A 13,782-nucleotide genomic window follows, 5' to 3' on the forward strand; every position below is an offset into this window, starting at 1 on the left:
TACATTCTCACAATGAAGAGATAAGTTTACCCTTCTCTGGAAAACTATGTAAATTTGATTTCCAGTAATTCTTAAGGATAAAATTAGCATCTAGACTAGGTAGCTATAAAACAGCCAGCAAATCTATACAATATATTTGACAGTCAATTAATTGTCTTGCAAGCAAAGTGACATTTTTACATTGACAAATCAAATTTAAAGCATCTTTTCAAATTAACATGCTAGAAGCATAAATATGTAATTATAAACACAAATACTTGACAAAAGCATTTCCATCCCTGAAAATTTTCTTATATTTAAGACTTTTAGAGTCTATTTCCTTTATTACCCCTTATTCAAATATATTTGCCCTCTAGCATTCTTGTTAGCACCAATCATCATTTATTCTCATGCTTACAAACTTAAATTTCAGTATAATTTCTATATTGAGTTTTCAATATTTTTTTCAGGTGTGTCTGTGCTATTTCAGATTTTCAGAGATTAAAGTTTAAAAAGTTACATGATATATTCTGTAATTATTCTGTACATATATATATATATATATATATACACACACATGTATGTACATATGTATGTCTCTGGTATTTTACATAGCACGTCTTTCCCTCAGGTTCTGTGTAGTAACCTTGATTTCATTTCAGGGCTCCTCTTAAAACAAGTACTTCAGAAACTCCTCTGATCACTTCTGATTAATCACCAAATCTCTCCCTAAAAAACAGCTCCATTCACCCACTTTGCCTAGAGGTAGAAATTCAACTTGTGCTTTATTGTATTATTCGGATTCTGAGCTCATCATAGTCCTGTTTTATTTGTATCCAAAAATGACTTAAGATTAGAAAAGGAAAACATTTTGCTTATATCATCAAGTGTTTGTGTGAATCAATGAGGAAAACCATTTTAAATATTAGTTTGGTCAACCGTGTTGGCTTTAAGGACTGGGAAGAACAAAGTATTTTCTCCCTTATGACTGTGGACCAGATCAGCACCGTTTCACCTGCTGCCATGCCTACAGTCCTGTAACAGAAACCAGGCTCAAGCCCCCCCTGAGAACAATGATGCTACGGTAACAGAATCAGAGAGGAGGCCTAAAGAAAAAGGAGTCCACATTTTAGAGCGTAGAACTCAACTACCATGGGAGACTTAGAGAACAGAATGGGGCAAAATGAGTTTGGTGACTCAAACCCTTCACTCCTGCTAAATAAGCGTAAGAAATTTAGGTGTGAGAAAACAGGGAAAGATTTTTGGGGAGGTTTGAAGTCTTAATCATCACAACCCCTGACTTGGGAAGAAAATGTTTTCTTCCTCTTTACCTCAGTTTAAGGGAAAGGCTTCAAGGCCACTTTATGTGTCACCTACATGTTGGTACACATGTCCCGCATGGAACTATGGAGAAGTCATCCAGACAGCCTCTCTGAATTGTAATGAAATAACAGTTTGCTGCTGCACTGGTGTAGCTTGGAAACCCACAGTTTGTCAGAGTAATGAATATTTCAAGCTTACGTGGAAAAGATGAGGACCTTGTGACAGAGCCCTTGTTGCCTTTAATCCTATCCCCACATGCCACTTGCGGAGACAGCAAAACTTAAAAAAAAAAAAAACAATCTGGAGGAACAGATACAAAATGTCTAGTGAGAAGTATGGGACCATGGAGCTCCTTAGTAACGTAACTAGTAGAAGTTCCAAAAACCCCATGAAAATGACCTCAATGTACTCTCCCTGGATCTTGGGAGCCTCACAGCATAGTGGCTCTCAGGCCAGTCATTTTTTTACATGGCAGTTCAAAGGCCCAAGAAATCAAAGTGGATGGTGCCAGTCTTCTCAAAGGACAGGTCTGGAACTGGCCCACATCACTTGTGTCATATTCCACTGGTTAAAGGAGCTTTAGGCCAATTTAGATGGAACAGGATGGGGAACAGACCCCATCTTTTGATGGGTGTGTGTGTCAGAAATTAGCTTTAATCTGCCTACAGTCACAACAGGCAGAAATTAATGCCAGGCAGGTGCTGATAATACTAAGTCCCTTTCTATCTCCTGACCTATTTCTCTGATCAGAAGTCATCATTAATGAGAAAATAGAGAAACAGAAGTTCCAGCTGAAATAAAGAGAGAAACTATGTCCACCTTTCCCACTGAGATGGCTAGGTTACAGAAGACCTAAGATGAGAAAGGGAGCAATTCTGTATTGTAATGTTTAGATAAATTTAGGTGGGAAAGGTTAATTATTAATTGGAACACTTAAAAAAAAGAACACCTGAAAATGACTGGATATGTCATTGGACTTGACATAATTTGTATTCAGAAACACAAAAACAATTAGCATCATATGATACATTTAAAAGGGTGATGAACCTGTTAGAATGGCTAGCATCAGAACGATGAAGAGGTAAATGCTGGCAAAGATGTGGAATGAAGGGAACCCTTGCACACACTGGTGTAACTGTAAACTGTGCAGCCATGGGGGAAAAGACTATGGAAAGTTCCTCAAAATATTAAAAACAGAATTACCATGTGATTCATTCACTTAATTCTGGGAATATATCTGCAGGAAACTAAAACACTAGGTCGAAGATATCTTCCCACTTATGTTCACAGCACCAGCATTTATAATAGCCAAGATGTGTAAACAACCTAAGTGTCCATCAATGGATGAATGAATAAAGATGTGGTATATATGCACGATGAGATATTATTCAGCCATACAAAAATTAGGAAATCCTGCCATTTGTGACAGCATGGATGGGCTTTGAGGGCATTATCTTAAGCGAAGTAAGTGAAGTAAGTTGGACAGAGACATATATTGTATGATCTCACTTATATGTGGAATCTTAAAATAAAAACAGAAAAAGAGATCACACCTGTAGTTACCATAGGTGGGGGCTGGAGGAAGGGGAAATTGGAGCAGGGTGCTCAAAAGGTACAAACATCCAATTATAAGACAAATAAATACTATGTATGTAATGTACAGAATGATGGCTATAATAAACACTGCTATATGATATATAGGAAAGCTGTTTAGAATAAATCCTAAGAGTTCTAATATTTTTCATTTTTTTAAGTATCTGTATGGGATGACTGATGTTAACTAAACTTATTATGGTGACTAGACAAAATAAAACTTTATAGTTATATCCCATGGGGCTTCTTGTTCATCATAACTTCAGAATATAATTACATTACTTTAATTTTTATATGTGCCTAAGCAAATTGTAAAGTTTATACTGCATTATTTTAATTAAGGTGAATAACAGAAATACCATGGAAAATAATAAATATACCTTTGACCTCATCCCAGGAGCAACCACTATTACCAATTTCATGCATATTCTTCCAGAGTTTTCTATGCTTTTATAAATGAAAATGTACCCATGGCAAATTTCATTTATAGTTTTCATGTACATAGAAACATACTGCTTTTCACCTTACATTTTTCTGTAACATCCAAAAACTTGTCTTGCATATTCTTTACTTGCAGATTTCTTTTTAACTATTGCATGCTAATCCACAGTGTATATTTATCACATCATATTTCCCTTCTGCTGGACATTTAAATATTTTTTTTTGTTCACAGACAACAATGCACTGAATAGCCTTCTCATAGTACTTAGAAAGTATTGTGATTTAAATCTCACAGTTTATAAATTCTTAAATCCAATAGTGATTTAATTGGATTTATTCTTTCAGAGACTTTAATCATAGCTGATTTTACTTTACATATTGTCTTACTAAGAAATGTTTTTGTCCTGTCTCAATCTATTTTTCACTTGGTTAGAACCCTGGATACCAAATCTGAGTGTTCATTTTAATCAGCTTATTAGACAAAAGTCTGTAGACTCTGTGCCTCATCCTGAGAGACTGTGCTTCAGGACAGCTGGGGAGGGACCCAATTCTGATACTTAGGTTTGAAAACTCTAATACAGAGTTTAGAGAGCTGAAAACAAACTCCTCCTTCTTCTATTAAGCTTTTCTTAAGGCTAATTCTCAGGACAAGGCATTTTCATATATGCTCCATTCTCTACATTTCAGCAAAATCTAGATAAAGACCTCTGATGTCCTATAACAGAAAGGTGTGGGGCATGCTGGTATTTCTAAACATTCTGTAACATCAAGATCATCTAGACATCACAAACAGTTGTTTACAGGGTCTCTCTGGGCCTAGGAAACATGGGACTTTCAAGCAGCAATCAAGAAAAATAATTAATATTAGACACTGCTATGAAAGACTTCAAAGACTTTCTACCCCAAATTTTGTGTCTAAAAAGCTTTCTGTTTTTTCCTGCTCGTGGGAAAGTGATAATCTTTTAGGAAGTAACAGGTGATTTGAAGTCTGTCCATGAAAAATAAATATATCCAAATTAATAATTATGGGACTTCTTAAAATCATAACATCAAAATTCAATTGTGTTTATTTTCATGCTAGAGTCTAACTCAAATTCTCAAAAGCCGCCACAAATATGAATGAGGCTAAAGGTAAGCCAACATGTTGTGCACGTTTCACTCAAAAAATGTGAAGGTGTCTAAAGTCACATTATCCTTAAACTGTATAGAAAAGCTGTAAAGAGACTAAAACTCTGAGATCTGACTATGATACAGATAAAGGAGAAAAATGTTCAATGTTTTCTGATGCAACTTTTTTTTTTTATATGGTACCATTTAGTCTCAAGGAAGAATAATTGAAATCGAGTGCTTAGAGACTCAGGACCGTAAAATTATTTAAGTGTGGGCATTTGGGGATTGTTCTGAGCAGTAAAGGAAAGAGGCTATTTTCCTCTTTTATCATCCTTTTGAACCAGAGAAAAAGCTGTGAACATCTTTCAATGTGGCGTTTGTTCTGTTCGTTTTCACGTGGAGGAGCCAACAAATGGGATCAATGAAAATGACATGAACTACGGAATAAAATGCACAGAGCATTTCAAATATTACGAAGTTAGCACTGACCCCATTCCTGCAGTATTCAGGATTGGAGAAAAACCGATCAGTCCTCAGTGTGTACTGTAGGCTGACTTCCTCACGTAAAGCAGTAGCCACATTACATGTATTATTTCATTTAATTATCACACCACAGAGGCAGACACTTCTCACCTCCATCTTACATTCAGAGATCAAGCAATTTGCCGGAAACCACTTAGCTAGTGGGCAAAGATTCAAGACTTTCCGGCTAACTGATTCCAAAGCACATAATCCTTTCCCAGATGCTCTCCTACCCCTTGTAACATATAATGTAGGCGCACCTACCAAGCTAGATGGCTCGGCTCACAGCTCTGCATAATTTGCCACCAGTGTCCTGCTCAGTCTGGAAAAGCCTTCCCGGGGGCAGGTACCGTCTGCGGCAAGACACGCCCGCCGCTGAAGAGCTGCGCCCTGAGCTTCTCCTCTGAGCAGCTCTCACGAGCTCCTGCGGCCCGCGAGCCGCCTTTTCCACGCCCTCCACGGGACCCACCAAGTCTCTGGAGGGACTTAGGGGACGGGTCATTTTAAAGGAATTCTCTTTGAAGGTATTGAAGTTCTTTCCAACCAAGGCCCGTGAAAATAAGAGTGTTTTCAATTAGTAGTATTCTGGGAAATACACTGTTACCCTTTCGTGCTGACCTGCCCTGGCTGAACTTTCTCCTGCCTTCTGCCTTCGCGAAGAAGGTTGCCGACGCGCAGCCAGACCGGCTGGAACCGGCGGGATCCAAGATGGCGTCTCGCCTCTTACCTCATCATCTAATTTCCATACTGAACTGTACTCCTGCTTGCACCTGTAGCGCGCACAATCACCATGGCAACGCCTGTGCGAACCTACAAAGGGGCGAAAGGCAGTATTCTGGTTCCAGTTCTCTGCCCCATTCTCACAAAGAGCATGAATATTCCTCCCTTTCGCTTTTATAATCCAGCCCCTTCATTAAAAGTGTCCTGTATCTACGAGGTCCCAGCACAAGCTGAGGTGACTTGGGAGCTTCACTCCCGCTTCTCCATCCTTCCGCTGCTGAACGGCACCTGCCGAGCTTGGCGCCCACTTCCGGTTTTGTACAGTGGGCTTCGAGACACGAACAGGGAAAGGCCCCCTATTTCTGAGGCCCGACCTCTTGGTAACAAAACCCACACTTATTCTCCCTTGGGCCTTTTCTTTAGATCAAAATTTTCGTCTGTTGTTCTCTCCCTGCAAGATCATTTCATTACTATGAGGTGAATCTCCAGAGCTTTGGCATGGGAAGACTGGAAATTTTTTTCACCATTCTGTACAAAAGTGTGGGAACAGGAGAGAATGACGTTTTTTGTTTTGTTTTGTTTTTCCCCTACAGAAAGGGCCTGGTCAGAAATTGCCCAGACACAACGTGCTTAATTTCTGAAGGGAGAAAGCTCTTTTGCACAAGGTTAGCAGTAGCTAAAGTCGTCTCCTTTGGCACTTCCAATCCCTGCAGGACTTTGTCACTCATACATAATGGTCCTAGCTGTTGCAGGTAACCTGTTCTAGGTACGAACACAAAAATAGTGTTGTTTTCAATGGGCTTCTTTTGGATACTTTTCATAGGACTTATACTTGACAGTCCTCTCTGCCAAGGCTCTCTAAAAATTCCTCAAGCTCTAAAAAGAGAGCCTTCTCTGCAGCCCAGACCAGCCCTACCAGCTTAAGTGACTCCACTATCAACTTAATTAGTATAATTCACAAGTAACATGTATGAGATTATATACAGGCCTTGTTAAAGGCAGAAGCAGTAAAGCTTTTTGTCTGAGATTTAACATCTTTCTGAATATCATCAGTAACCTTGATTTGTGGCAACATTCTGAGCCATTGGCCAAATTGAGTCCCTTCTGAGAAAGTAGGAATTGTGGACAGCAGAAGCTAACTCCTTACATGTGCTTGTGCTGTCTTGTCCTATGAGCTCTATAAACATTTAGTTCTTACAACTACTTAAGCATATATTCCATTATCTTTCTCACTCTCAAATTCCTTCTTCTGCTATATTACTTGCATCTAAGTCCCCAAGAAGAGGAATCTTGTCATATCTCTCCTGTCCTAAGACCAGTGTCCAATACTCTGGATGAAATAATGAGCCACCCTTGGTAGTTTTATTATGTGTTATTTGGCCTTTATGCGTACATCACCTTGAACACTCCAGCATTTAAAACCCAATAATAATAACAACAATATTATTAACTTGTTACACTGTTATCGAGTACATCTGAGCTAAACTATGATAAAAGCTTTCTGTAATTATAAGTCATTAGTCACGACAGTCCTCCAAGGCAGGCCCTTCCATTGGTGCCATTTTAGAGAGAAACATTGTGTCTCATGGGATTAACCTGCTTGTCCTAGGTCACACAGTTCTTTAGGGAATGTGGCTAGGATTCCATCCCAGATGTATGACTAGGAACAAGTGCTCTTACCACTAGTCTATACTGTCTTCTTCCCAGTTGGGTCAACTTTCCTAATACAGATGATCGATTGCTTATAATTATTTCAAATAAAATATTACAAAACCTCTTATTGTTCTAATCATCACCTTATTCTTTACAACAGCAGCACAGGAGGAAAAATTAAGCTAAACAGGAGAGGGTGACATGAAATGTTGAATATTCATTGATTTGTTTTAACAAATATATACTAAACAGATAAAAATGAGCCATGCACAATGGGGGCATTTACTGTGTCAGAGTTTATAATCCCAATGAGCAATCAATGTGTGACCTTGAAATTTAGCCTTGTAAGGGCAGCCATTCTTTTTTTTTTAATTGATACATTTTTTTAGTCATTTTTTTTAAGGGTAGCCATTTTTATCTGGATGTTTTGAACAGACCAACATAACATTCATACTGAATGGATATCCTCACTAGCCACTCTAGATGTACATTTTACATCAGCTTTGTTGTTTGTCACATTCTGTCTGACGCCAAAATAAATCTGCTAATTTGTCATGCTTATCATGTCTTTCTTTTCAGAGTCTTCCTAGGTATCATACAATTTTACAGGGCCTAGTTCTTTCTCTGCCCCACAGAATTAGTGATCAAGGTAGAATCAATGAGCAGAGTAACAGTAAAATATAAAAATGTAGACTGATGAATAATAGAAACAATAGAAACATCCTTCCTTACAAATTTAATTATGTGTCAGTGCATTTATTCTGCATGCAAGTTCAAGAGGTAGTAATCACCTACATAAAAAGCAAGACATGTTAAATTAGGGAACATGGTTCAAGTTAAAATGACAACAGAAAAACCTAACAATTTAAATGAAAACCATATTGCAATCTGTTTACATATTTTAGCTCCAAAGAATGGTATAATTTACTAATAGCTAATTTTGTTATTGCAACTGTGGGTTGATTTTACCTCCAATATTTACTAAAGTGTATCCAAATTACAATGAAAATCGGGACAATTTTCATTTTTAAAAAGGGTAAAAGGCTTTAGAAAAAAAATGAATCCAATTAAGATTATTTTTAAATTAAAAAGCAGGTGGCATTTGAAAATATGAAATGGTAGGGGGGATTTTAATTGGAAAAAGGAACTTGTAACATCCTAAACATTTTTCATTTTCCTGATTTGATTGAATTACGTATGCTGTTAGGTTTTCATTGAAAATGGTAAAAAATATTGAAAATCAACACAGACTACCTCAAAAAACTGTTGGTGAAAATTACACATGGAGCCTAGAAAAATTTTTTAAAACAGCAAAAATACTTTGTTAACAATTTTTACTTAATTCTAAAGCTGGATCAGCATTAGCTTGGATAGCTTTCTATGTGAGATGTAGAGTTCCAAAATTTACAATATACAAAGGAAGAAGCCAGGCTTTATAGATTTTTAGTTCCAATTTGAATTACATTCAATACTAGAGGCAAAACAAGCTACATTACACATTAGTACTAGAAATACTTACTCAAAATCTCTAAATTGGTTGGATTTTATTTTGAGAGGGATTAAGAACCTACTCTTGCTTTAGAGCTCAGGGGTTCTAGCCGGATTGCCTGGGTTAAAATTCTATTTTACTGTGCCCTTGCTAGGATGACCCTGTACAATTTACTTAATCTTCCTGAGATTTGTTTTCCTCATTCGTAAAAGGGTCTTGGTACCTAACTAATAAGAGTGCTGTGAAGATGAATTTAGCAAAGTTAAAGTGCTTAACTCAGACTCTGGTACATAGAGAGTAAAGATATATTATAATATTATTAGAAAAAAGAATCTGATACCAGAAATACTTTACCCTGTCTTCTAGGAACTCCTGGATTCATATACCTTTCTTCTTGGTAGACTGAGACTGAAAAAGAGCTCCAAAAATATTAAAACAAAGCCACCTTCAAATGTTGTCTTTTGTCTTCCAGCATCATATATTCACCTACTGACAGGAAGAGCAGTAAGGACATGGCTCAAGCACTCACACAGGTCATTTCATTCCTTAACTCCCAGTCTTTTAAGTGGTCAGCACGAGTAACCTCACCAGGAAATGTCAGCAGAGGAGTTTTGTACTCTCGGAAGATCTGACAACTGTGTGAGAGTTATACTACTATGATCCCATTTGGCAGATATATACTGTGGCTTAGAGAAGTTAGGGGGTTTGAACAAGATAACATGGTCACTAATTAGAGAAGGTATTATTCTAATGAAGGTAGAATGACTCAAAGTTGACCTGATTCTGCTCCATTGAGCAGCCTTTGCTTCAGGAGAGAGGACATTAGGATTGGTTTCGGTGGAATATTCTGTTTCTGCATATACCTAGATCTTTGTCCTTCATTAAGGTACATCCATGCACCTAGAACAACTATACTTAAATTTAAAATCACACCCACAGATATATCCTCACATCCTGGCACAACCCCTATTAATTCTCCTGCCTCTAAATATATCTTTGAATTTTCATGTAAGAAAATGGAATTATTATTTGTAGCTCTAATTTTCCTTACATCAACAATAACAGTTGAAACTCTTTACTAATTGAAAACTAATCTTTTTTTAGCTTTTTTTTCCAGATATTTTGGTTACACTGCAAAGATTGTTTAAAAAGCAAGTTTCTAATACTGATATCAATGAGAAGGCCTATGAAAAGACTTGATACTGATAGTAATCTTAAGAAAATATCATAAAAATGTGCCAGTAGCCACCCTCAACCAAATAAATCAGAAGAATCAGAACCATAATTATATAAAGTTAATTTTCTGTTTCCCTTCTTGTCCTTCTCCCCCTCTACCTGATAAACTTTTAATATAGAGGGCACCGTTTCAAATTGCTGATTTTACTGAGTTAATAGGGTATAAAAATATTTCTAAAAATATCCTGTTAAAAGATGGAAAGACTAAAAGTTGACTGAAAAAGAGAGGAAATGACAGCATCAGCCTAACTACTATGATACCCTCTTTTTTCCTCCCCTTTAAATGTTCTTTTTGACCATACCATTATTAATTATTAATCATGAATGGACATTTGATTGTTATAAATTTTATTAGAATAATAGAAAATAATACATACAGATAACCATAGGATACACACACAGAATTAAAAGATAAATTTTATACTTTTCAATATGAAACAAAGTGCATATCTCATGGAGATATATTGCTAGAAATGCCATGAAATCATGTTATCACCTTGCAAATAAAAAGTGTAGGAACATATTATAGTAATTACTAAATAATAAAAGGTACAATTCTATTACATGTAGCATAAAATACAGGTAGGTATTGGAGAAAGTGTTTCCCACTTTTTGACTGGAAATAACAATGGTCATATGAAATCTACTAGTCATTCAGATTTTTTCTATATATATACAAGTATATACAGAACTTGCAGAGAAAGTTATATTTTTCTCCTTTGTGTATAATGACTATCTTAAATGTAATTTCTCAATGTGAAGTAATGTTTTATGGTGATATCAGAACTTCTGCTAATTTTTATTCTTCGTTGGTAGCTGAACTTTCTGGTTTCAAATTCTGATATCTTTGCAAAGAAGACCAAGTTCCTGCAAAATGTGAAATTGTAGGAAGAGGTAAAAAATGGATTTTGCAATGTCCAACAATCTGCTGATTTTCATATATTCTTTATGTATTGCTATGAAGTCACATCTACAACGATACTTTGAAAACCACATATTGAAAGACTGAGTCATACATATCAAAGTCAGCAGCACTGCCATGGTTCTATTAAATTTAATTCAGGAACTAAAAAGCCTGCCAGACTCACTCTGATATACTGTTGGATTTCATTAAAAAACCCTCTTCCCCATCCAAAAAAATAGAGGATCCCTTAATGGAATCAGAAATTGGAAATGAAGGATTATGTAGATTTTGTATAATATTTGGGTTGACATTCAGGTCATTGCTTATTTTCTCTACCATGTTTTAATAAAACCTGAAAGCCTATTCAGAGGTGTGAAGGAAATAATTCCTTTTTAATTTAAAAAAATTTTTTTTGAGGAATGATATAAAATGCAATCATTTCGAATTTATAGTCTCACCAAACGAAAAAGAAAACATTGCCTAGAATCAAATGCAAACTTTATAAATGTGGCTGGTCCTCATGACTTTTATATGGTTAAATGAATTTGTAGTAATATTTTGCACAGGTCCATCACACTGGGGTAACAAAGCACTTTCATATTTCCTTCTTCATCTTTTAACAAGTAAATTCATGGGGCAGAGGCAGATAAGACGGTTATTATTATCTTCACATTTTATAGATGAGCAATTGGGAAGTAGAGAGAGCAGAGTGATTTGTAAAGAATTTTACAACTACTCCATAGTATACCTGAACAAAAAGGCTCTTCTGACCAGTAGTGGGGCATTTTCCAACATTCTTTTGAATCATGTATATATCCTCTTTGACACAGAGTAATTTTTGAAATGTATTTTCACCCTGGAGTGTTTCAAATGAGCATTTCAAAGGAAACTGAGTAAGTCTTCCAAACAATGCTGTTAGAATGTGAAAACAGCATTTAGGTTAAATGAGCTTTTCTACACTAAAAACAAACAAATAAATGTGTGTGTGTATCTATAGGCAGTGCTTAAAATCATAGCTTAAGAATATATCAAAAGTCTGAAGTATGTACTATGTAAATTCCTTTGGTTTATCAAGCAAATATTAAGGCATTTTAGATTCCCCTAAAAGGATTTAGTTTTTTTAAATCATATTCATATTTTATCTATGTAGAAAGTTAAAAATACAGAGTTGAAAAAAAACATGCATAATCACTGCATTTCATGAAAGCACTTTTTTTGTAACCAATAAACTTTCCAGTAAATAATTTTAAAAAATTAATATCACCACAGGGCATTTACAATACAGAACAGTACTATAGGTATATAACTTGACACAGAGTGGACATTGGAGATGGCTGAAGTGGAACCTCTTGCATCCATATCTGTCAAAAATGATAAACAACTCATTAGTAAGGACAGACCCAATAAAGTAATCAGGGAAAAGCAATGCTTCTCCTTTTCAAATCAATTTATATCATGAACCTGACCTAGGACCCCAACTTGTTATTAGTCTTTTTTTACTTATCAATCAATGCGGCATATACTAGTTGCTGAGAGCATCTATAAATACACTGATGGTATTTAAGTTTTCTTAAGGGATTCTAGGCTTTGTTCATCTAGTATTATTTGACTTTAATTGAAATTGGAAAAACAACTTCATCATTTTGAAAACAATTATACTCTATTACAGATAATTTTGAGATAATTCAATGGTTTAGTTAAAGAAAGATTCATTTGGAAAATCTGTGTTTCTATTTTATGTAGTTCTAGATAAATTGTTATGCATAATAGAAAACATCATCGTAAATAAAAGCTATCAATAAAAGTTCCATTTTCCTGGAGAAGGCTTTGTCTGCATTTGGCTATGCAAGCTCAGCAAGGTGGCAGACATCAGTTGAAAAGGCTACTCTTGACTCAGCAGCCCTAACATGCTAAAATAGAGTCTGTCCCTGAAAAATCATAGAAACTATTCCTTTGAACAGTCCCACTTTGGCCGTATTATAATGTTAACTCTTTATCTCACACTATTCTAGGAATAAGAGAGCATATCTCAATTCTTTTAAAACCTTAATAATAAAAACAAGCTAAAATTAATTCCTGCTTTGCTCTATTAAAGTGCAACTGGTTTAAAAAATGTCTGTAGTCTGCAATGATTTTTACAGATTTTTATGTTGCAGAACTCAGTTTTGAGATGAACGCTTTCCATTTTCTTAGTATACTTTCGTTATTTGTTTTAAATCTATGTAGCGCAATTTTTATGATTTAACAGAAAGGTGAAATTCTCCCAAATTTGCATATCCCCCTGTTCTTCACCTGCTAACAATGTCAGTCATTTTGTTTTCTAAGATAAAAGATAAAGGTTTTAATCTCAAATGCCCAAGACTATAGATTAGGCCAAGATCAATGAAAGGAAACAGAACAAAGTTATTTACATCACCAGGAATGACAGAATAGTCTGAAGAGAAGATGGCTTCTATAGTACTTCATTTGAGACCCAAGAAGTCCTGACTAGAGATTTGAAAGAAAAGGTAAGATTTTCTCTACCATTAGCATTAATTAAATGTGTGGGCAAGTCTCTTTCTCTTAACTCTAGAAGTGTAATTCCTATAGTAAAAGAAGTTTCACTTGCATTTTGAGGGAAAAGTTAGTATGAACCTCCTCTGAAATCAGAAACTAAGAAATTTTTTTAAAAAGGTGCTTTGTGGTTTGGCCAAGTGGTTTGTGATCTTAACAATGTTAACTGCTTTTACTTTTTAAAGAGTTCATAAGAATCATCTGTAATTCCTAGGGGACAAAAAACCGAAATTTTAAAGATAATAAAAACAGTTTGTGG

The 13,782-nt window shown here is 35.7% G+C and overlaps 1 protein-coding gene across 4 annotated transcripts in view; it reads right to left on the reverse strand.

Moving 5' to 3' along the window:
- Window positions 1–10,403: 10,403 nt before the first annotated feature.
- CNTN3 (contactin 3) overlaps window positions 10,404–13,782 on the reverse strand; it is a 367,094-nt gene continuing 363,715 nt past the window's right edge. For all 4 annotated transcript variants that reach the window (XM_073230921.1, XM_073230922.1, XM_037019362.2 and 1 more), the window contains one exon: window positions 10,404–12,331. In XM_073230921.1, coding sequence (XP_073087022.1) covers window positions 12,231–12,331 — 101 coding nt within the window. In that variant the 3' untranslated portion in view covers window positions 10,404–12,230. The remainder of the gene's footprint in view (window positions 12,332–13,782) is intronic.

The sequence above is a fragment of the Manis javanica genome, chromosome 3 (assembly GCF_040802235.1).
Source record: "Manis javanica isolate MJ-LG chromosome 3, MJ_LKY, whole genome shotgun sequence".
In the NCBI taxonomy this organism is placed as follows: Eukaryota; Metazoa; Chordata; class Mammalia; order Pholidota; family Manidae; genus Manis; species Manis javanica.